General features: G+C 41.6%; 1 protein-coding gene across 1 annotated transcript in view; it reads right to left on the bottom strand.

Annotated features, from left to right (window-relative positions):
- Nucleotides 1-24,307, bottom strand: part of LOC136860214 (espin-like) — a 46,214-nt gene that overhangs the window by 2,371 nt on the left and 19,536 nt on the right. The window contains exon 2 of the mRNA XM_067138743.2: nt 11,512-11,629. Coding sequence (XP_066994844.2) covers nt 11,512-11,628 — 117 coding nt within the window. The 5' untranslated portion in view covers nt 11,629. The remainder of the gene's footprint in view (nt 1-11,511; nt 11,630-24,307) is intronic.

Below are 24,307 nucleotides of genomic sequence, written 5' to 3'. Positions count from 1 at the left end.
GTATTGCATGCTCGACTGACGGTAGGCAGCCTTCTGGTGTCTACCAGTGTAATTTAACATCAATTACCTGGTGGTAAGTAGATTTAGTGTGTGTGTGCCTGTATCTTGTGCTTGTTGTCGTTTGTGCATGGCTCTCCCCCCGCCGGGAGACGCAGGAATTTCCTCGCATGAAATAGATAATTATCCTACCAGCTCCTTGGCAAGCCTTTCCGCTTCTAGTGAAAACAGTTCAATTACCATTCTCCCTGATATTGACCCAAAAATGTTCACAACGTTAGTCAATACAGGCAATGTTTCTCAAATCCTTGCTTCCCCTCCACCATGGCACTCCATGAAATTTAAAAAGATGAAAGCTACGAATGCTACCCCTATGACAGAAAAACGTTTTCCGGTCTTAGCTTCTCAGACCACCTTTGGGGAAAATAATAGAGAAGCCTACACCCTGACCAAGTCGACAACCCCGAATGTGACTGTGGCTCAACAAGTGTGGTACCGGAGGCTTCTATGAGCTCTTCTCAATCTGTCCCAACAGAATGAGACCAGCTCGGTACCCACTGGTGGTGGGGGTGAGGCGATGGAGACTCCCCTCACCCCAAAAAGACTGTTCCATCTTTAGTGGTTGCTGACGAGTCTCAGTACCAGCGCCACTATAAATATCTAACAAGTAAATGCACTGTCGAAATCAGGATCATCAATACTAGAGATGCTCTTAAGTTTCATGCCGAGATTGTTGAGGTTTATAAGTTCATGAAGCAGTATTTTGAAGAAGCTAATACCTCATTTTACACCAAACAACTGCCGTCTAACTGCAACATTGTCGCAACTGCCGGCATTGACTGGGTTCATGGCACTGGGCTAAGGGCCTAAGGATTTGCATGAATTTACTAAAAAGGATGCAAATACCAAGAAGGTGATTCCACTCAGTGTCATGAGTGTCACACTCCCTAACAGGAAATTCAGCGAGACCATCTTCTCCCTGCGATATCTTTGCGGGGCCAATGTTAAAATTGAGGCATACAGGGGTCGTGAAGGGCCCTCGTAATGTTATCGGTGTCAGAGAAAGGGTAGAACCACGTGGCGGCCGCCAAGTGTGTGTACTGCAAAGCCTGGAGAGAATGCCGTCTGTTTCAAACCATCCTGGAACAAACCCAGACTAACGAGCTCGAATAAGCCCAGAAAAAGAGTGCACTAGCATCCTCTAAGCCAGTCGACCCCAACATCTCATTTGCCCAGGTTACGGGCGGCTCTCCTACCCCCCGAATCTGCTTCGAACCCTGCTCTCTCGACTCAGGCGTCACCCATCTCCAATCTGTCGGGCATGCGTGACATCTTAGACCTCTGCAGGAGTATCAATTTTACCAGGCCTATACTAAAAGACACGTTGGAAAAAATAAAGTGTCAGACAACAATGGATATAATTATGGTTCTGCTGAATGCACTGTGCTGTACTTCACTGAATCTTAGTTTGACGTGCATTCTTTTCTGACATGGACTTTTACAATTTGTGCTTGGAATTGTCAGAGAATTGTTCATCAGAAGTACGAGCTTGAGGCTTTTATTTCTGGTCACAATATCGATATCATGCTACCTGGTGAAACATGGCTAAAACGTTATACGCTCTTCAAAATTAAGAATTTTACGATGTATCGTAAGAACAGAATAAACGGTGAGCATGGGAGCGTGGCTGTGTTGATTAAATCAAAAGTTCCTCACCACGTTATTGACCCCCTTCCTCAAGGTGTTATAGAGTCCCTCGGCAGTGAGGTTAGACATGAAAACTATCACTATCGTATTTTTGCGGCCTATCTCCCTCCCAAAGCCCCGCTACATTGTGCGGAATTACATACTCTTAAATAAACCTCTCCATGTTCCAACTATTATCAGTGGTGACTTAAATTGCAAGCATCCAGATTGGAATTCACGTGTGACTAATCCTAAGGGAAGAACGCTACAACAATACATGGGGGACAATGATGTTTGTCTGTTTGCTCCAGTGGAACCTACTATTTATCCTACCAGTGGAGCACTCTGACGTCATTGATGTGGCAGTAACAATTCTATAATAGTGACATTCATTTTACAGTCCCAAGAGAATTAAATTCAGATCGTGATCCCATTATTTTCAATCTCACATGGGTTAGGTTATCTGAGCCATCTCTAAATTATAACAGGTTCCCTTGGCATGTCAACGAAACCTAAGAACACTTCCTGTCCACAGCAGAGATGATATCGATCACGGTAGCTGGAAGAGAGATGGTAGGTGTCACGAGACGGATGCGCAGTAAACTGCCATGGTCGTGACGTAACTGGACCGTCCCTCCCATTACACTACGATTTGTTTGGCGCGTTAATATCGGTCTATATACTCCTTGGTGTCGGTGTTTTCATTCTAAACAGTGAAGTTCGGTGCATTGGTGTTCGTCTGCGGTCTGCACATTGCTTCTTTAATTGTTAAATACTTCTGAGGCTTGCGAATGTTTTGAAAGTTGTGAACTTGCGCGTATTATTCCAGTGTATATGTCGTGTTTGTGCTGTTAAAATGCCGTGCTGTGCGCTTGGAGGCTGTATAAACCATCCCAACAACAAAGAATTGTTAGTTGTCCTTTTACATATTCCCAAAAGACCCAACTCTGCAGAAACAAGGGTACATTTTTGTAAAAGAAAATATGCTTTCAACTCGAAAATCGAACGTATATGCTCCTAACATTTTTTGTCCTCTGATTTTGAAAGAGACTTACAATCTGAACTGTTAGGCCTTCCCCCCCCCCCCCCCCCTAAGCGCTTGTTGGAAAAAAAAAGCAACAGTTCCTTCCCAAAACATCCCCACGTTTTCTGCATCAATAGACAATTCAGAGAGAAATACACGCGCCAAAAGGCGGGATTGTAAAAAAGTTCTAGAATCGCTAATAAGCAAATCTGTAGAGAAATCAAGTGAGCTTTCTCAGGAAGGACAAATTAACGAACAGTTACGCCAAAATAAAGACAACTTACACTCGAAGTATGAACTAGTTGGTGTGATATTCGAAATGAAGTATTAAAAGAAAGAAAAATTACTTACTGATCAAGAAATATCCCAAGCCATAATAACGAAATTGGAGAAAAAAAAGTTTAAAAATGGGAGGATTTTTTCTAAATGTCAAAAACACTGTTTACCAAAGGGAAAGTGTACAAACTGGCCACCTGAAGACGTAGCTAAAGCAGTTACAATTCGGCGTATCTCCAGAAAAGCTTTGTGAAACAACAATAACTCGGCGGTTGTTACAATTTTCAATCCCACCTGGGTTTTTTAAATATTAGTTTTAACGTACTAAAGGGTCAAACAGTATTATGAACGATAATTTTAAAAGAGATGTAGTGATGAGCTTTGACGAGATGAAAGTTGAATCTGATATATGCTACGATAGTGTCGAAGATGTATTTAGAGGGCCCCATGTAAATATGCAGATTATAATAAGAAGTCTAAGTGGTAAATGCAAACAGCCTGTTTACTATCAGTTCGACCGGACCGTCACTACCGATTTATTTTATGAAACTGTACAACTTGAGGAAACGGGATTTCACCTAAGGGCTTTTGTGAGTGGTATGGGTGGTTCCAACCGAAAGTTAAGCATCGACTTCGGAGTAAGTCCAGAGAAGTCTTGCATAAAAAATCTATGTACTGATGACTGTGTGATTTAGGCGATTTGTGACGTTAATAAGAAACTGTTAGAACAAGGATACACGCATGCCATCTGGAAAAACTGTTACAAAAGACTTTTTTTATGGGCATTGCGCAGTACTAAAAAATTTGGGACTCAACATTCACTCACAAAATAACGGAATGACATTTGCTACTAACTGGTGGTGAACGACAAAACGTAAGAAAAAGTGCTGAACTTCTCTCTGGCTAAGGCTATATCGTGTATTTTTCCTGGGAATGAACATGTAGTACAGTTTGTTGACACTGTTAATGATGGATTTGATGTTCTTAATAGAACCTCTTCACAAACAAGTTAAAAAGTAACGGACACGTTTAGAGGAACAGGAGGTATCCTGAAAAATATGTTCGACCTGTTTTCATCAGCAAGAGATATTGGAAAGACTGACTTGCTACGTTTTCATATAGGCTGTATGGTTTCCATCCGTAGTTTGCAGGGATTATTTCGAAACCTAAAATATTAAGGATATCAATATCCACTAGCCTCGAAATGTAATAAGACGTTTCAGAGTTAAATCTTGCTATGATCAGGAGATTAGGTCGGTTTTATGACCACTCCCTCCCCACAACAATTACCCAGTCCCTATTACTGATCAAAAGTGCATATGACAATGGAAACTGGAAACTGCAACCGGGAAGAGTGTGAAACATTAACTGTAGATGTCCTCGACTGAATAGACTGCTGTTACTAATGGCATCACTGAATCAGTTGAAACTATCTTGGACATTTTTTATTCACAGTACGAAGACTAATTGTATAGTTAACTCAATATATCAGTTTACTGCGGAGCACAATCTCGAATATTGCTTACATAATGAAAATAAAGACTTCTTGTAAATGTTGGCGGTGTGTATTTCATACCGAGTTACGAAAAAAGGAATCACCACTAGATTCATCTACGGAGAAATCTCTCGCGGCTGATAGTGTAACCGTTAACGAAATTAAGTCCCTCCCCTACAGGGCTGTGGTCTTTCTAGCTGCCCTCTTTACGGCCTGCCTTTCCCTGGGTTACTACCCAACGGCCTGGAAGACGGCAGAGGTCTGCCTGATTTTTAAGCCGGGGAAATAGACTATTAGCAGAGAATTGCCGCCCTATCAGCCTTCTCTCCCATTTGTAAAAAAAAAATCGATTGACGTATTGTCAAACGCCTCAATTGTTACCTTACATCCAGTAGAATATTGAGACCGGAGCAGTTTGGTTTCCGGACCAACGCTCAGCCCCATTGGCGGTATTGCGCCTGGTTCAATATGCCACGGGCTCGTTCACGCTACGGCGTAGCGGTCTTTTTCGATGTCTACATGGCTTTTGATACCGTCTGGCACGATAATCTTTTAATGAAATTGGGGGAATTATACAAGGTACCCCTATACCTAGTCAAAATTCTCCACTCGTATCTACGCGATCGACAATTTGTCACCTGCGATGGTGAGAACTCCACCCCTCGGCGCTTGATGGCAAGAGTGTCTCAGGGAAGAGCACTGTCGCCAACCTTGCACGCCCTATATGTGAACGATCTCCCCAGGGTAGCAGGAGTAGAAGTTCAACAATATGCTGATGACACTGCAGTTTATACCACCCAACGAAGATATCGTGATGCCACAACGAAAATGCAAGCATGGATAAACCAATTTCTATCTTGGTGTACTAAGAACAAAGTCAAAATTAACCCGGACAAAACCCAGGCGATCCTCGTTTCGAGTCGGAGACCGAGAATTCTTCATAAACTCCGCCGCACCAAGTTACCACGGTTGACTCGTGTCAAGTACCTTGGTATGATCCTGGACAAAGCACTAACCTGGAGATGGAATGTGGGGACCAGGCATTACAGCGAGCCAACGCCAGAACGGTAGCATTGCGCCCTCTGCTACTATATAGGCATCTCAGCGATTGTATCAAGAGGTCCTTGTATCTTGCGTGCATTCGCCCCATCTTTCTCTACGGCTGTGAGGTCTGGTGCTATATTGCCAAAACGCACATTCGGCGACTCCAGGTGTTCCGGAACAAGGAGCTGCTGCGCATGACCGTTTCACTATGGTACACCACTAATATCAAGATTCGTCAGAAACTTAGGATCTCTACTGTTCAATTTTTAAGCAGGGTAGGGTGACTAAATCTCTGATCACCATGGCCCAATCAAACGATGAGGGTCTTTCTTTACTCAAACGGGTCATCAGGACCAAGAAGCCAACAACACGTTACCGAATCCGCGGCCCTTGGCTCTTGTATTCCAGATTGTAAGTTTCGGCCTTTTCCAAATTTGGTAACATATTCACTAACAGGTACTAAATTCTGTTTCTCTAAGACTTCCTAGTTGAAATCAGGTTGCGGTGCAGTGATAAGCGGGTTTCAATTTCGCCCTACCATCCATGATAGGAAAGTGATTTTTCCCCCGCCAGTGTAGGTAACTCGCGACTTTTTCTCACTCATCAGGGAACCACGGGAACAGTGAGTAAGAGGGCATATTTTTCGCCCTGGGGCTCCCATATACTTGATCTCACTAGGAAAAAAAAGAGAGGTCTTGTTGGTGTTGAGTAGTGGAAGTATTGACATCGGGTGGTTGTCTTGCTTGAAGTGTGCGTCGTTTAGCCATATTGTACGCTGGTGTCTTATCTTTTGGAGATTGGTCTCATCTATGGATGGCCGGTTGGGACGCACTGCAGGGTTAGAGATCTATATATGATACCCTATGAAGGGCTATGCCTATGCACTTGGCGGAATACAACGTGAGTATGACTTCAATCTAAAACAACTAACCAAAAACTTGTCACCTAAGTTATCGGAGAGTGTGGACGAGGTATGGTGGTATTTAATATCAACTTTCAACTACAAACAACCACTACAGATCAATTCGAAATGGTGTTGCGAGTTATACTGCATAGGTATGTGATCCCCATTATTCAGACTAGCCAGATTATATACAAATTCCAGTTAAGGTTTTGTGTATACATGTACAGTGAGTTTGGGGTGTGGCAAAGGACGGAGGAAGTCCGAATATAGTGTTGATAGAAATGGTCGTCGTACCAGCTAATTTATTAAGCTTTATATTATGACGTGTAAATTCTGTGCGGGTTGAGAATAAGAAGAGAAACAGTGTATGTTCCATGTTGAAATTTATGTTACGCGATATTCAGGTGGCATGCCATATATTGTATTAATGGGGTCAGAGTTTTCAAGTTTATTTCCTGCATTTGATATATGTTGTAAACAATATTGAGGTGGTTAAGTTTGTAAGTATATTTAGATATTTTGATAGTGTGTCATTTCAAAAGAATATAACCTAGCCAGTATATCGTAATGCCTTTACTTTCAGTTCAACAAGTCATCAGGTGAGGGCAGCAAGTCGGCATATCGTCAGCCTATGACCCCACCCTGAGTGACAGTTTATTCTCATGCTTATTTCATATTGTGTATCACCAAGTACACTGGCGCCCAATCAGTTATCTTTTGATAGTTGTGTTCCAGAACAGTGAATTAAGTGTAAATGTATTGGGAACTCGAGATAGCTGTAGATGCTACTTGGGTGTTACAGCAGTTTGGTTTACATAATGATAATCATGAAAATGATGTATGAGCATTACCCTGTGTAGTGCAAGTTTTAAGGGGATGTTTTAAGTTTGAGTCCTAGTTAGCTTGTGATCACGGTGTGGAGCTTGATTTCGATTGGTACCAGTACAACTTCTAAAATATGATTTTTGATTGTCTCACCTTAACTTTTAATTTCAAAATTTTGATGATTATGATGCTGTTTAAAGGGGCTAACATGTAGGTCATCGGCCCCTAATGGTACGAGATGAGACTAAATGTAATGCCACTTGAAATTCCAAGATTTACCATTTGTGTGTGACGAGAAGTCGTGGGAGCTTGTAGGTAGGGCACGATACTACAATCTCAGCTACAAACATTAGTCCTGACGGACAATGCGAGCTCCATGTTATTAAACTATTCATTATGCAGTACAAACAGTAAATGTGTAACTAAAATATTTGTTCTACCACTACAAGACCAGGCCAGTGAAAAAACAGTGTCTCGATTGGTGAGGTCCGGTTAATAACTGTTGTGCTGGGTGGAGGTGGGCAATAGGGCCGCGAATCTCCCAATAAGCCGCCAGCATCCCCTAGGGTCTTTCTAAATTGTGACAAAATGTAAGGTTATGGCCGCATGCCACGACAATTTCAAATTAGGCGTTTTTCTCATTTTCAATGAGTGTGGCTTCCTTGTGGCCACACATGATGCAGGATCTATTGCAGGCAACATAAAAGTCTTCATGATAACTGATCCGGCTGACCAAAGTCAGCCAATAGTAACAAATAAAATTTTCACAACTCAGATCTATAGTGCCTCCGTTTTAATTCTTCTAGATAAGTAAGAATATCGCTAGGAGCAGCTTGTGTCCCTGGTAAGCATAAAGAAAGAATCTCTCCTCTACGCTACTCAGGTATCGTTTGACGTCATTTTTATTATATTTTTCACTCTGAACTCTACACGAAACTGCCAAATTATAAGTGAAAAATCTTTGAGGATATATTTTCATGTAAATTTCGAATTCCCTTGTTCCTACTTTAAGTTTTGTACTTCTGGAAATATCTCTAATAGTTTCTTTTTGTAACAAATTCATGATATAGTCTATACACTAAGCATTATTGCGAATTAGCCCAACTGTTGAAATTTAAGATATAGGAACACTAATTTAATTCGATTTTATTATTTTTCGGATCAAATGTGAAGATTTTCTTCAGACATATGCACTGCAATGGTGGGAAGTAATATTATAAACAATGATACATAAAAGTGTGATTGCATATGACAAAAGACAACAATGTTCTTATACCAGTGTGCATGCTATCTTGCCAACTGTTGAAGCACGAATGACCCAAAAATATATTAATGAAAGTATTTTCTGTATTTCCTATAAATATGAGGGAAATTTGCCCGGAACGCTGTGCAGAATCGCTAGTTCCAGCCCCAAGACTGCTATGGATATTATCAGAAAAAAAAAAATTGTGTATTTATATTTTACCCCATAGTTTCCAACATTTCAGAAGATAAAAATCCAAAAGATAGCAGACAACGAGAAGGTTTTAAAAAAAAATTGTCCGATGCTCAACATGTTAAAGAGTATAAGCAGTCAAGGTCATTTTAAGTGACAAAAAGCAAAAAATAATCAAATTTAAATGGTAGCAGTACCTTATTGAAGGTTTGTGTCATAGCATTGCTTACGTTCATAAGCCCACAGTTCGAAGCGCTGCAGTGGAAGTCAAGGGAACTAGATATTGTAGGTCTGGCAGTTTCACGGGGTTCCTATATAATATGAAATGGGATAAAATACTGCACACAAATAGAATTAAATTTTCTGATGATGTTGTTTGTTGTTTTAAGGGTCCTAACATCGAAAGTCATCTGCCCGTAATGATACGAAATGAAAGAACAAAAATTACAAAGGAATCCACTGACCAAAATAAAAATAAAAAATGTCATGAAGAATGAATGGATGGACAGGAACCCAACAAGACACAAACAAACAAAAACCAGTGGATCGGATTCAGTAGAGAACGAAAATAACATTACCGACCAAGGAACCACCTATAAAGCACAATGATGCTTGGTGTCTAAAGGGGGTGCAAAATCCACGTCTAAGGCCCCACAGAATGGTACATGTCGCGAGTAAAATAGAACCATGGTATGTGTCATGTTGGGGTATTAATCAGAAGTAGCGAAGACTCACGGTGTTCCACACAAGATGGTACTACTCAAGTATTGTACTTCGTACAGGTAAGCAGACCTATGGTGTTTCGCACACAATGGCGCCACTTACAGCCAACGCAAACCGATGAGTTTCCTCACCTAGGGTACTAGTCACGGGTGCCGGTCCCAAGGGCCCCGTGGTGTTCCGCATATAGTGGTACAACTCACAGGCTACGCCCAGACCCGCGGTGTTGCCCACATCGGTACAACGCACGGGTACTGGAATCCAACCGGCCAGGCTTTTTACTGCAACGAATCACAAACATATTTCGTACCATGTTAATGATACCACTCGCAAGTACATACAACAAATGGTGTTCCTCGCATGATGGTACGAATCAAGAGTAGTTTCATGGTTCTAATTCATTCATCCCTTGGTCGCCCCTTTTAGTCGCCTCGCACGACAGGCAGGGTATACCGTGGGTGTATTATTCGTCAGCCTCCCCCACCCAAAGGAGGTGTGTGTTTGGTCCGCGAGAGGTATTTTATTTCCCGCAAGTCCGCCGGCAAGCCGGTTAGGACCCCCTATCCGCCACCTGGGACGCGCCACGTGGGAGTATCACCTCTCCCCCTGCTACGCCTGCGTAGCAGGTTCGTGGTAAATTTTCTGTTTCCTTTGTTTGAGGTGTCTGAACAAGCAGAAAATGTTCACATTTTTCTGGTAACAGGGCCATTCACTACAAAAGGCCCTACTATATCTTTCACTATTAACTCTGCCCTCATGCGAAGATGTGCTAGTTTGGTTGCTCGAACAGGAAACATAAGCTTTATATAGCTGGTTGTGTTTCTGCCAAGTGGTGGTAGTGAAGTACATCTGGGCAACCATCGTCTATTAACACTAATCAGAGGGAAATATGAAAGGGATCTGATCCTTCGAAAAATGAAGGTGTTTGCCAAAGAACGACAAGGCCACGAAGGGCATGAAAATGAAATGTCAGGCCTACAATATCTAATATATCCCAGCATAAGCGAAAAGTTCGATAGAGTCCTGCAGCGGAATCCAGGATGGAAAGAGATGATAAAAGTAGCCAGGGTCCTGCGAGGTGAGGTAGATGAAGCAATAGAACTACGACGAGATGAAGTGGCTTCACTGAAGTTCTGTCCGATCTCTTCATGTGATGTTGAGAAATCTTTCTTCAATACAAAAACTTTATGCATGACAGAACAAGATTGTTACCTACCGGAAAACAGTGAAAAGTTGCTTGTTGTAAATTCCTTTTATAGTAATTGGATGCGTTATTAAATTATAAGTATTCTTTCATGCCTATTTTGTTGTCTATTTTACACGTTAGTGCCTATTTACATAGCTATTTTAACTGCTTTTAGTGCCTATGATTCTCATCTCTGTTTGTCCAACCCTTGTTCCGTTTCCGTACGGGGTCGGGTATGAGGTGAGATGAATATGTCGTGGCGGGTTTTTATGAGCGGATGCCCTTCCTGACGTCAACCTCAGAGGAGTTGAGATGAAATGAATGACGTGATATATGATAGTAGGGAGAGGGTGAAACCCGGTGCCGGCACATAGCCTACTCCTGTCGAATAGCACCAAGGGGTCTGCTGAAGGCTTAACGTCCCCATCGGACGGACGAATCACCCTCAACAGAGTCATATGCCTATCACTCCATATGAGCACTGCGGAGAGGTTTGTAATTTAATCCAGGCTTTTGGCACGCAATCTAGTGATTAGAAATTGTATACCACCACCTCCCCTACCCTGCCGGCCAACATTCTGATGGTGACATTTTTTTCGACCAGCGGGACTCGAACCGGCTAACCTCGGTGTCAGACAGTTTTAGACTACAGCGCCTTAACGATCATGGCCACCAGGCGAGCAATTCTCATCTCTAGTAATATATTGTATTCGCGTTCACAAAGCCTATCACAAACATCTGGTACAAAGGGTTAAAACTCGGAGGTCGCCTTAATATTTACAAGTAGGGTAGGTCCTTGTTTTAAGTTAGTAAATCTTGATGTAGGGAGTCCTGTTTCTACTAGGGCTCTCAGAAAATGTTTAAAGTAACGTTTGAGACCTACGACTAGCACGGACAACAAATCCTGAAGTATGGTTACCTTATCAACAGGTCCGGGATTGGACTCCACTCCACCGATGAGCAGAAGCGCTTTCAACACCAGAACGAAGAAGCTGGGTGGGACCTTCATATTCAGCTCCTGAACAAACTCGATCATCCTGAAAATGAGAACCAAATATGAAACATCCCTCCGTTGAAGAAAACTAACATAACAGAGTGTGCAGTAGCGAACGGGTAGTCCTTGATTAAGCTCAACATTATAGAAAGACGAGCGAGATACTTTCCCGTTTCTTTCCACACCAAGCCTTAAGCTGATCTCTGCACCTGTCCACTGCTTGAGCTAAAAGGGGACCATTTTATTGCTACAGCCTATTTCAAGTCTACTGCTACACAACTCAATAGTGACTTGGTGCGATCTGATTGATCGTTTCTAAGTTACTGGTGGCGTTCGTTCTCTCTTTGCGTCGATCTTCTGCAGTCACACCCACGGTATCCCCTGCCTCTCGTAAACAGGGCGCCACAGTCTCAACTTGGAAGCGTGGTTTGGCGACCATGGAGCCCTTATACTGTTCACTTTCATGCATGCTATCCGACTTCCCTTGGTCAACTGTTGTTCTCCGATCCCGAAGATATTAGCGCATTCGAGGCTGGAATTAATGGTTTGATGAACATTCAATCAATCACTATTGATCTGCATTTAGGGTAGTCGCCCAGGTGGCAGATTCCTTATCTGTTTTTCTAGCCTTAAGTGATCGCAAAGAAATTGGAAAAATATTGAACATCTCCCTTGATAAGTTATTCCAATCCCTAACTCCCCTTCCTAATAATAATTGTTTTACGTCCCACTAACTACCCTTACGGTTTTCGGAGACTCCGAAGTGCCGGAATTTAGTCCCGCAGGAGTTCTTTTACGTGCCAGTAAGTCTACCGACACGAGGCTGACATATTTGAACACTTTCAAATACCACCTGACTGAGCCAGGATCGAACCTGCCAAGTTGGGGCAGAAGGCCAGCGCCTTAAACGTCTGAGCCACTCAGCCCGGCATTCCTTCCTATAAACGAATATTTGCCCCCAATTTGTCCTCTTGAGTTCCAACTTTATCTTCATATTGTGATCTTTCCTACTTTTAAGGACACCACTCAAACTTATTCGTATACTGATGTCCTCCCACGCCATCTCTCCGCTGACAGCTCGGAACATACCACTTAATCGAGCAGCTCGTCTTTCTCCCAAGTGGGAACATTTTCGTAACGCTACTCTCTTGTCGGAAACACGGAAAAAAATCGAGGTGCTTTTCTTTGGATTTTTTCCTGTTCTTGAATCAAGTAATCCTGGTGAGGGTCCCATAGATTGGAACCATACTCTAGTTGGGGTCTTACCAGAGACTTATATGCCCTCTCCTTTACATCCTTACTACAACCCCTAAATACCCTCATAACTATGTGCAGAGATCTGTACCCTTTATTAACAATAATATTTGTGTGTTTACCCCAATGAAGGCATTTTCTTTTATTAACACCTAGGTACTTACAATGATCCCCAAAAGGAACTTTCACCCCATCAACGCAGTAATTAAAACTGAGAGGACTTTTTGTGAAACTCAACCCGGCTTAACCCCGTTTATTATCATACCATTGCCTACTGTCCATCTCACAACATTATCGAGGTCTTTTTGCAGTTGCTCACAATAGTGTAACTTATTTATTACTCTACATAGAATAACATTTGCAAACAGCCTTCCCTCTGATTCCACTTTACACATATCATTGAAATATATATAAGAAATCAAAGGTCCAATAATACTAACTTTACGAATTCACCTCTATTACAGGGTCAGATAAAGCTTCGCCTGTTCTAATTCACTGAGTTCTATTTTCTAGAAATATAGCCACCCATTCACTTTTTTCTACAATAGCACTCATTTTTGACAGTAGTCTCCCATGATCTACCCTATCAAACACCTTAGATACGTCAATCGCAAAACAGTCCATTTGGCCTCCTGAATCTAGGATATCTGCTATATCTTGCTGAAAACCTACAAGCCGAGCTTCAGTGGAATAACATTTCCTAAACCCAAAGTGCCTTCTGTCAAACCAGTTAATATCGCAAACATGTCTAATATAATCAGAAAGAATGCTTTCCCAAAGCTTACATGCAATGCATGTCAAACTGACTGGCCTGTAATTTTCAGCTGTAAGTCTCACGTTTTTCCAACCCATTGCCTTTAGTATATCCTCAGAAATGTTATCAATTCCAGCTGCTTTTCTAGTTTTCAACTTTTGTATCTTACTGTAAATGTCATTGTTATCATAGGTAAATTTTAATACGACTTTAGTTTTACTCGCCCCCCTATCTGGACATTATCCTTGTAACCACCAATCTTTACATACTGCTGACTGGATAATTCTGCCTTTTGAAGATCCTCGCATACACACTTCCCTTGTTCATTAATGATTCCTGGGATGTCCTTTGAACCTGTTTCTGCCGTAAAGTACCTATACACACCCTTCCATTTTTCCATTAAATTTGTATGACCACCAATTATGCTTGCCATCATGTTATCCTTAGCTGACTTCTTGATGATGCTTTTGTTTAAAGGGGCCTAACATCTAGGTTATCTGCCCCTCTGGTGCGAAATGAGACGAAATGCAATGAGAATTTAGGAGTACAAAATTCATCCATTGACCAGAATTTAAAACGTGATGAAGAATGAATTGATGAATATGAATTCAAAACATCCAGTGGATCTGACCCGCAATGCCTCTCATTCCCAGAAACAATATTACTGACCAAGGGACCGCTTCCAAAGCACAATCCTGAATCGATGATGCTTGTCTAAAGAAGTTCAATATCCATGTCAACGGTCCCTCATAATGGCACTTATCGTTAGTAAAGCAGAACCATAGTATTTCTCAAGTTGCGGTACTAATCAAAGGTAGCGTAAACTCGCGGTGTTCCAAACATTATGGTACTGCTCACAAGTATTGTAAGTCGTACAGGTAACGCAGACCTGATGTTTCTCACATAATGTCGCCACTCATAAGCAATGCAAACCAATAGTGTTCCCCACCTAGGTGTACTAGTCACGGGCGCCGGTATTCCCGTGGTGTTCCTCATATAGTGGGTACTAAACATAGGCAACGAAGAACCATGGTGTCGCTCACATTGTGTTACTAACCAGAGGCAACGCCCAGACCCGTGGTGTTTCTCACATAATGGTACTAATCTCAGGCAACGTAAGTCCGTGGTGTTCCGCATTTAGTGGTAATAATCATAGGTACTGGAAACCCACAGTGAACCACTCTTTGCTGCTACTAATCACAAAACTATTGAGTACCCAACAGAGTGGTACTACTCGCAAGTGAAGGCGACCTATGGTGTTCACCGCATGATGGTACTAATCATAAGTAGTTTCATGGTTCTGATTCAATCATCCCTTGGTCGCCCCTTTTAGTCTCATCTTACGACAGGCAGGGGATACCGTGGGTGTATTCTTCACCTGCGTCCCCCACCCACAGGGGGTTGCCGACTTCTTTGCTAGAATCAACTTCCTAGCAAGTTCCTTCAATTTTTCCTTACTTCCATAGCCATTTCTTTCTTTCCAACCTGCACCACCTCCTTAGTCTAATTCTGTTATAATAGAGAGAATCTTTACCATTCCTTACCACGTTTAAACGTACAAACCTATTTTCACATTCCTCAATTGCTTTAAACCCACCCCAGAGTTTGTTTACATTTTTATTTACCGTTTTCCACCGATCATAGTCACTTTTTAAAAACTGCCTTATCCCTGTTTTATCAGCCATGTGGTACTGCCTAATAGTCCTAAATTTAATACCTTCCTTTCTTTCACATTTATTTTTAACTACGACAAAAACAGCTTCGTGATCACTAATACCATTTATTACTTCGGTTTCTCTATAGAGTTCATCTGGTTTTACCAGCACCACATCGAAAATGTTTTTCCCTCTAGTTGGTTCCATCACTTCCCGGATCACCTGCCCTTCCCGTACTAACTTATTTGCCTTTTGTTGTTCACAAAGTTTTCCGTAGGTTACCGGCTAATGCATGATTTCTATTTTCCAGCTCGTGTGGCAGATTGTGAGGCAATCTAGAATTTGGGCAAGGGGTTGAAATTTAGGACGTTCAGGAAACTACAGCTAAAAAATGACCGCATATTTATAAGAACTTAAGTAGAATTTTATTTAATACCTTTCATCTTCACGCCCTTCGTGGCCCTTTCCCTTCTTTGGCCAATACTTCGACTTTTCGAAGTTTCGGACCTCTTAACATTGTTCCCCTCTGATTAGTGTTAAAGGATGGTTGTACTTCCTCTTGAAACAATGATCAACTTCCACGCGCTCTGGTGACAGTTGTGCTTTCTACGATGACGATGATGATGCTTGTTTTAAGGGGCCTAACATCGAAGGTCATCGGCCCCTAATGGTACGAAATGAAAGAACAAAAAATTCAAAGGCATCCACTGACCAAAATAAAAATAAAATGTCATGGAGAATGAATGAATGGATGGACAGGAACCCAACAAAACACAAAACAAACAAACAAAAACCAGTGGAGCGGACTCAATGCAGATCGAAAATAACAGTATTACCGACCAAGGAACCACTTATAAAGCACAATGATGCTTGGTGTCTAAACGGGGTGCAAAATCCACGTCTAAGGCCCCACAGAATGGTACATGTCGCGAGTAAAATAGAACCATGGTATGTGTCATGTTGGGGTATTAATCAGAAGTAGCGAAGACTCACGGAGTTCCACAAAAGATGGTACTACTCACAAGTATTGCAATACGTACAAGTAACGCAGACCTATGGTGTGTCTCACACAATGGCCCAACTCAGAGTCAACGCAAACCGAAAAGGTTCCCCACCTAGGTGTACTAAACACGGGCGCCGGTATTCCCGTGGTGTTCCTCACATAGTGGGTACTAATCACAGGCAACGCAGACCCACGGTGCTGCTCATATAGTGGTACAACTCACAGGCTACGCCCAGACCCGCGGTGTTGCACACATGGGTACGACGCACGGGTACTGGAATCCACCAGGCCAGGCTTTTACTGCTACGAATCACAAACCTATTTCGTACCGAATTTAGTGGTACTACTCGCAAGTACATGCAACCTATGGTGTTCCCCGCGTGATGGTACGATTCAAAATAAGTTACATGGTTCTAATTCAGTCAGCCCTTGGTCGCCCCTTTTAGTCGCCTCTTACGACAGGCAGGGGATACCGCGGGTGTATTCTACATGTGCGTCCCCCACCCGCAGGGGGTGTGTGTGCTTTCTACAGTAGTGTTCATTTGTTTTGCAACATCAGCGCAGAGAGCAGACTCGCACAACAAATGCCAGATCGTTGCATGGGGTAGTAGCCTATGCACTTTTCCTGTTTGCGATAAAACGCCCTTAACAAGTCCCAAAATGTTTACATAAGCTCGAGGCATTGCGTAAAATTCGAACGTGTATTCTTTCTCAACGTAAAACTAAATGGGACAGTAAGTCAACAGCGAATTCACGCTGTTTGATTGATTGATTAATGTTTGTTGTTTGAAGGGGCCTAACAACTAGGTCATCGGCCCCTAATGGTACGAAATGAAATGACAACTTAAAAGTCCAAAATCCTCCACTGACCACAATTCAAAGCATGAGGACGAAGAATGAATGGATGGACGGATATGAATTGAAAACGATCAGTAGATTCGACCCACAGTGCCTCACATGCACAGAAGCTGGCAGAAAACAATAGTATTACTGACCAAGGAACTGCTTCTATAGCACGATGCTGAATCTATTATGCTTATAGTCGAAATGGGTCCAAAATCCAGGTCATCAGACCCTCATAATGGTATTGTACCCGGATGAGAAAGGCCCTAGTTTTCATGATTTGATTTTTATAAGATGAATGCAAATATATAGGAATATTAAATTGAATACAGTGTCAGTTTTGTGTGGACGGAAGGATTTCAACATAGACATATCGCGACAGTCCGTCGCCACAGTTAAGCTTGTCATTATGGGGAGAATGTTTCTTGGTCAGAAGCTAAGAGGATTAAATCTAGAGCTCACAACAACAGAAGTAATGACTACACGGAAGTGAAAGAATATTTATTTCTGAACAAGGGCGAGTCAGGTGCATTACCGATACGAAGAATATGAAGTATGAGGATTTCCAACGCCTCGAGGCATTTTGTGTTGTCAGGTTGCAACGAAGAGATTTTAAACTAACCGATGCGGTGTTGACCAATGGAAAAATTTGTCATAGGCCCGCAGATAAACGAACATAAGAGAAACTCAGAGTGAACTCCAGTTAGCTTCTCCGATGACAAATTATTCCAACCACATAATTGAATAGAGGGGATTTTTGTAATATCATTCCCATGTTAATAGTAATTATAATAAATTAAAGTAATGAATTCTTGGAAATGACCCACGCTATCTCGCCATTGGTCAAGAAGAGCACGCCATCAGGGACGCCGACTTCGCGCGCGAAAGGTGGAGGACAGGAATTAAGTGATATTTCCATGATCACCGAACGATATGAGTTCAGAGTAAGACATATGAATGTGTATCGCCAGTTTATTAAGTGGGATAAAGTAAGAAATCCAAATCCACCTGCATATGCCGATTTAGGATAACCAACCCCCCTCCCCATGAGATGACCGCGGATGACCCCGGCGGAAAACCATATCGTCCATAAATAACCAGTAGTGGGACCTCACATCACCCAGTTGTTACCAGTCACCAGTTGTGACCACTCGAGCTTCACATCAACCAGTCGTTTGAAATAATTTGTTACGCTGACACGGTGACTGTAATTCAGTACCAGAAAACTCATTATAGATTCTGTTAGAGTGAAAGTACGTTAGTAGTCATGAAGGTGAAGAACAGTGATAATTATTCAGTATGTTGTTTGAGTCATCAGTCCATAGACTGGTTTGATGCAGCTCTCCATGCCACCCTATCCTGTGCTAACCTTTTCATTTCTACGTAACTATTGCATCCTACATCTGCTCTAATCTGCTTGTCATATTCATATCTTGGTCTACCCCTACCGTTCTTACCCCCTACACTTCCTTCAAAAACCAACTGAACAAGTCCTGGGTGTCTTAAGATGTGTCCTATCATTCTATCTCTTCTCGTCAAATTTAGCCAAATCGATCTCCTCTCACCAATTCGATTCAGTATCTCTTCATTCGTGATTCGATCTATCCATCTCACCTTCAGCATTCTTCTGTAACACCACATTTCAAATGCTTCTATTCTCTTTCTTTCTGAGCCAGTTGTCGTCCATGTTTCACTTCCATACAATGCCACGCTCCACACGAAAGTCTTCAAAAACATCTTTCTAATTCCGATATCAATGTTTGAAGTGAGCAAATTTCTTAAGAAAGCTCTTCCTTGCTTGTGCTAGTCTGCATTTTATGTCCTTACTTCTGCCATCGTTAGTTATTTTACTACCCAAGTAACAATATTCATCTACTTCCTTTAAGACTTCATTTCCTAATCTAATATTTCCTGCATCACCTGCCTTCGTTCGACTGCACTCCATTACTTTTGTTTAGGACTTATTTATTTTCATCTTGTACTCCTTACCCAAGACTTCATCCATGCCATTCAGCAACTTCGAGATCTTCTGCAGTCTCAGATAAAATAACAATATCATCGGCAAATCTCAAGGTTTTGATTTCCTCTCCTTGGACTGTGATTCCATTTCCAAATTTCTCTTTGATTTCCTTTACTGCCTGTTCTATGTAAACATTGAAAAGGAGAGGGGACAAACTGCAGCCTTGCCTCACTCCTTTCTGGATTGCTGCTTCTTTTTCAAAGCCCTCGATTCTTATCACTGCAGACTGATTTTTATACAGATTGTAGATAATTCTTCATTCTCGGTATCTGATCCTTATCTTCAGAATCATAAATAGCTTGGTCCAATCAACATTATCGAATGCCTTTTCTAGATCTACGAATGCCATGTACGTGGGCTTGTCCTTCTTGATTCGATCCTCTAAGATCAGACGTAAAGTCAGGATAACTTCACGTGTTCCTACATTTCTTCTGAAGCCAAATTGACCTTCTCCCAACTCAGCTTCAACTTGTTTTTCCATTCTTCTGTAAATAATACGTGTTAAAATTTTGCAGGCATGAGATACTAAACTAATGGTGCGGTAGTTTTCACACCTGTCAGCACCGGCTTTCTTGGGAATAGGTATAACAACATTCTGCTGAAAATCGGATGGGACTTCTCCTGTCTCATACATCTTGCAGACTAAATGAAATAACCTTGCCATGCTGGTTTCTCCTAAGGCAGTCAGTAATTCAGAGGGAATGTCATCAATTCCAGGTGCCTTGTTCCTATTGAGGTCACTCACAGCTCTGTCAAACTCTGACCTCAAAATTGGGTCTCCCTTTTCATCAGCATCAACAGCCTCTTCATGTTCCAGAACCAAGTTATCTACATCTTTACCTTGATACAACTGTTGGATATGCTCCTGCCATCTTTCTGCTTTGTCTTCTTTCCCTAGAAGTGGTTTTCCACCTGAGCTCTTAATATTCATACACCTAGATTTCCTTTCTCCAAAGGTTTCCTTGATTTTCCTGTATGCAGCATCTACCTTTCCCAGGACCATACAGCCTTCGACATCCTTGCATTTCTCCTTCAGCCATTCTTCCTTAGCTGCCTTGCACTTTCTATCCACTTCATTCTTTAATCGCCTGTATTCTTTTCTGCCCTCTTCATTTCTAGCATTCTTGTATTTTCGTCGTTCATCAATCAGGTCTAGTATCTCCTGAGTTATCCACTGATTCTTAGTTGATCTTTTCTTCCTTCCTAACATTTCTTCAGCAGCCCTACTGACTTCATTTTTCATGACTCTCCACTCTTCCTCTATAGTGTTTCCTTCAGCCTTTTCATTTAGTCCTTGTGCAACATGTTCCTTGAAACAATCCCTCACATTCTTTTCTTTCAACTTGTCTAGATCCCATCTTTTTGCATTCTTTCCTTTCTTCAATTTCTTCAACTTCAGATGGCATTTCATGACCAACAAGTTGTGGTCAGAGTCCACGTCTGCTCCTGGGAAACTTTTGCAATCCAACACCTGGTTTCTGAATCTCTGCCTAATCATAATGAAGTCTATTTGATACCTTCCAGTGTCTCCAGGTCTCGTCCACGTATACAGCCGTCGTTTGTGGTGTTTGAACCAAGTATTGGCAAGGACTAAATTATGATCAGTGCAGAATTCAACCAGACGACTTCCTCTTTCGTTCCTTCGTCCCAATCCAAATTCTCCTACTGTATTACCTTCTCTTCCTTGGCCTACCACTGCATTCCAGTCTCCCATCACAATTAGATTCTCGTCACCTTTTACATATTGTATTAAATCTTCTATCTCCTCATATATTCTTTCGATTTCTTCATCATCCGCTGAACTAGTAGGCATATAGGCCTGCACTATTGTGGTGGGCATTGGTTTGGTGCCTATCTTGACGACAATAATTCTTTCACTATGCTGGTCGTAGTAGCTTACCCGCTGCCCAATTTTCTTATTCATTATTAAACCAACTCCTGCATTTCCTCTGTTTGATTTTGTGTTGATAATTCGGTAGTCGCCTGACCAAAAATCTTGTTCTTCCTGCCAACGTACTTCACTTATGCCAACTACATCTAACTTTAGCCTATCCATCTCCCTTTTCAGATTCTCTAACCTACCACAACGATTCAAACTTCTAACATTCCACGCTCCGACTCGCAGAATGTCAGTATCCATCTTCCTGATGATCGCCCCCTCTCGTGTAGTCCCCACCCGGAGATCCGAATGGGGGACTAGTTTACCTCCGGAATATTTTACCCGGGAGGAAGCCATCATCAGTACATCATTCATACAGAGAGAGCTGCATGTCCTCGGGAGTTAGTTACGGCTGTAGTTTCCCGTTGCTTTCAGCCGTGTAGCAGTATCAACACAGCTAAGCCATGTTGAGTATTATTACAAGGCCGTATCAGTCAATCATCCAGACTGCCGCCCTTGCAACTACCGAAAGGCTGCTACCGCCCTTTCGATGAACCATTCGTTAGTCTGGTCTCTCAACAGATACCCATCCGATATGGTTGCACCTGCGGCTCGGCTATCTGCATCATTGGGACACGCAAGCCTCCCCACCGCGGCAAGGTCACATGGTTCGCAGATATCGAGTGTAAATTATCAGTATCACTGTATGCGAAATTAATACATTTCTCAACATTTCATGTGTTGGAATTTAAAGGATCGACAGGAACTCCGATAATACTTTTGAAGGCAGTGTTCAGAGCCTGAAAGAAATATTTCATGATAGACGGTATAACTATTATTGTAGCAAGGAACTGTAGGAGCGAGGCGATCACAGGACGGCATCGTATACTTCAGGAAGTGCGGATTGAATAACGCGATACGTGCCAGTTCGAATGAAACGACACTTCGTCGTAATGTGTCACGACGTGTGATTCGGGCTCAAGGAAGAATTGTGCAAATGTAATGGGTCTAGAGGCACCTATAAGTGTTTTTTTGTATAAATTAATGTAAATTCTGTAAGTAAGGTATTAATCATGGGTAGTCACCCAAAAGTGTTTTATTGTGTTAAATTAATAAAGTGCGATATGATGAACGAGTAAATTACCATGGGGCCAGGAGGCGTCTCATCCGCTACGAGACAATGGAATTCTACATAGGAATGAGTACACAAATTTAATATTTTGGGATGTTATCGCGACTAAACGGGGTTCAATGTAGATTAATTATGGTTAACATGGTCCGCCTCCCGAATCCATGATTTTAATTTTTTTGTTAGACGGACGAACCAATTTATATTAACGTAATAATGGGTTAGATTAATTAATTTGAGTATTTTTTTGTTGTATATAATGTAAATATGGGATATATTTATTTCAATTAATGCATGCTGTTTGTAATACTTTGATTTAGGTTCATTTCAAGTGTTAAATTCCTTTTTGTGCTAACCCATTTATTTGATTTCAATCACTGCGGTGATTATTTGTATTTTAGTTAGGAATATTTTCTACCAGACAGCCAGATTATGAAAGTGCCAGAGTATGTAAAATTTGTGTTGCGTACGGAAGGTCGTAATAATAATAATAATAATAATAATAATAATAATAATAATAATAATAATAATGACAGTGCTTCGTGAGTTAGCTAGTGCAAATAATAATCAATGTGGAGATGACATGTAGCGTTAAAAACTAATTCGCGTAATCAGTTTGATTTTACGTAAATTGTTGATTTCACGTTTGGACTTAACCATTAAAATTTGTTTAAAAGCGATATAGGCACGTGAATTAGAATGGTCACGATATGTTAAAAGCCCAGAGTGGTTTGAGCCCATATTTAGAGTTGGAAGTCATGAGGGACGAATATCCGGCTTGAAATAAATTGAGCCGTACTGTTTGTGATGAAATAGATGAATCTCAAGGCTTAAGATAACATAAAATGCATATTCCGGTGTTATGAGTGGCAGAATCCACGCACCGAGGATTAATTTACGAATTAAATGTTTGAAGAGTTCCAATAAAAGGAAATGGACTTCAAATTGGAAGGAATAGTTTAGCAATCGCCGGCATTGGAGGTATTTGCCCAGCCGCGATGTGCCATAGGTTGTGAGATGTGTCTTGGGAGGACGTGTTGTGGCTACTCTGACCACTACTCTTATACTTTCATATCTCCTTCACACAATATACATAACATTTGTTTGAGCGCCAGTTGCTTTTTTAAGAAAAACAACAAAATTCGGTAGAGCATACCTCTTATATCAATTATCTCAAGGCGTGAGGTGATAAACTCACATATCTGGCAATATACAGGGATATGGATCAGGACAATATTAAATTACTGTTGCATTTCCACAATTGAGGATTGTACATGGAACTGGAATCACTTATTATAATTAAAATAAAACTGAGTTTATGACTATAATTTACGTCACAATGAACAATCATTGACGTCTTTTAATTTAACTAAAGAAATATATTGTGAGATTTGCGGTACGAAAAAAAAGGAAAATTTAATCTAAACAAAAAAAGCTATTGGCATGAACTTGAAGTGAGATGTGATATCGCCGCTGATTACACTCTTCTTCATGTTATGAATGCATAACATGTCTGATGCTTTAATTACCTGTTGTCTGCATACACCGCTGTTGAACTTGAAATTCTTGGGAAAACCTGTGAGCTGAAGTCGGGAGCCGTCTGTTGTAATCTTCTTATATAACAAGGAGTTGGCCTACATACCATGTACGCGTGTAGGGCTCCAATGTAATTACGTCCACTCAATATATTTTAAATAATTGGAAAATATTATAGAAACATCTTGTGAAGTCCATCCTCACAAGAAGATAATGTTTCTTTAACAGCATAGTACCCGTCTCTGCTCGGATACAACCACCACTTGTAGACTTCCTCGATGATTACCTCTTCAAACACAACTCTTAGCTCTGACCATCACACTAAGACCACTTCTTCCATTTGATACATCAGACTGTTACATATGATCTGCACGATATGAACTGCTTATGAACTGAGTAAGAACAGAATACCTCTCCCCACCGTCGCCTTGACTTTATATCACCTCGCGATGACGACTCATCTCCCCACTCACTGTTCATCCCTTCCACTTCCACATACAGTAGCTGGCGAATACTGACACTTGGTCGCAATCACGTGTCCACGCACTGATGTCATCAGTCACGCGCTGTCTAAGCGTACCCAAGCGGACCAAGAATGACTATACCGAATGCGTCACCGGGAAAACTCCTTGTACACAACATTCCCAG

Source organism: Anabrus simplex, chromosome 1, assembly GCF_040414725.1.
Source record: "Anabrus simplex isolate iqAnaSimp1 chromosome 1, ASM4041472v1, whole genome shotgun sequence".
NCBI classification, from domain to species: domain Eukaryota; kingdom Metazoa; phylum Arthropoda; class Insecta; order Orthoptera; family Tettigoniidae; genus Anabrus; species Anabrus simplex.
The sequence above is the reverse complement of the archived record's forward strand: the minus strand, read 5'-3'. Positions and strand labels throughout refer to the sequence as shown.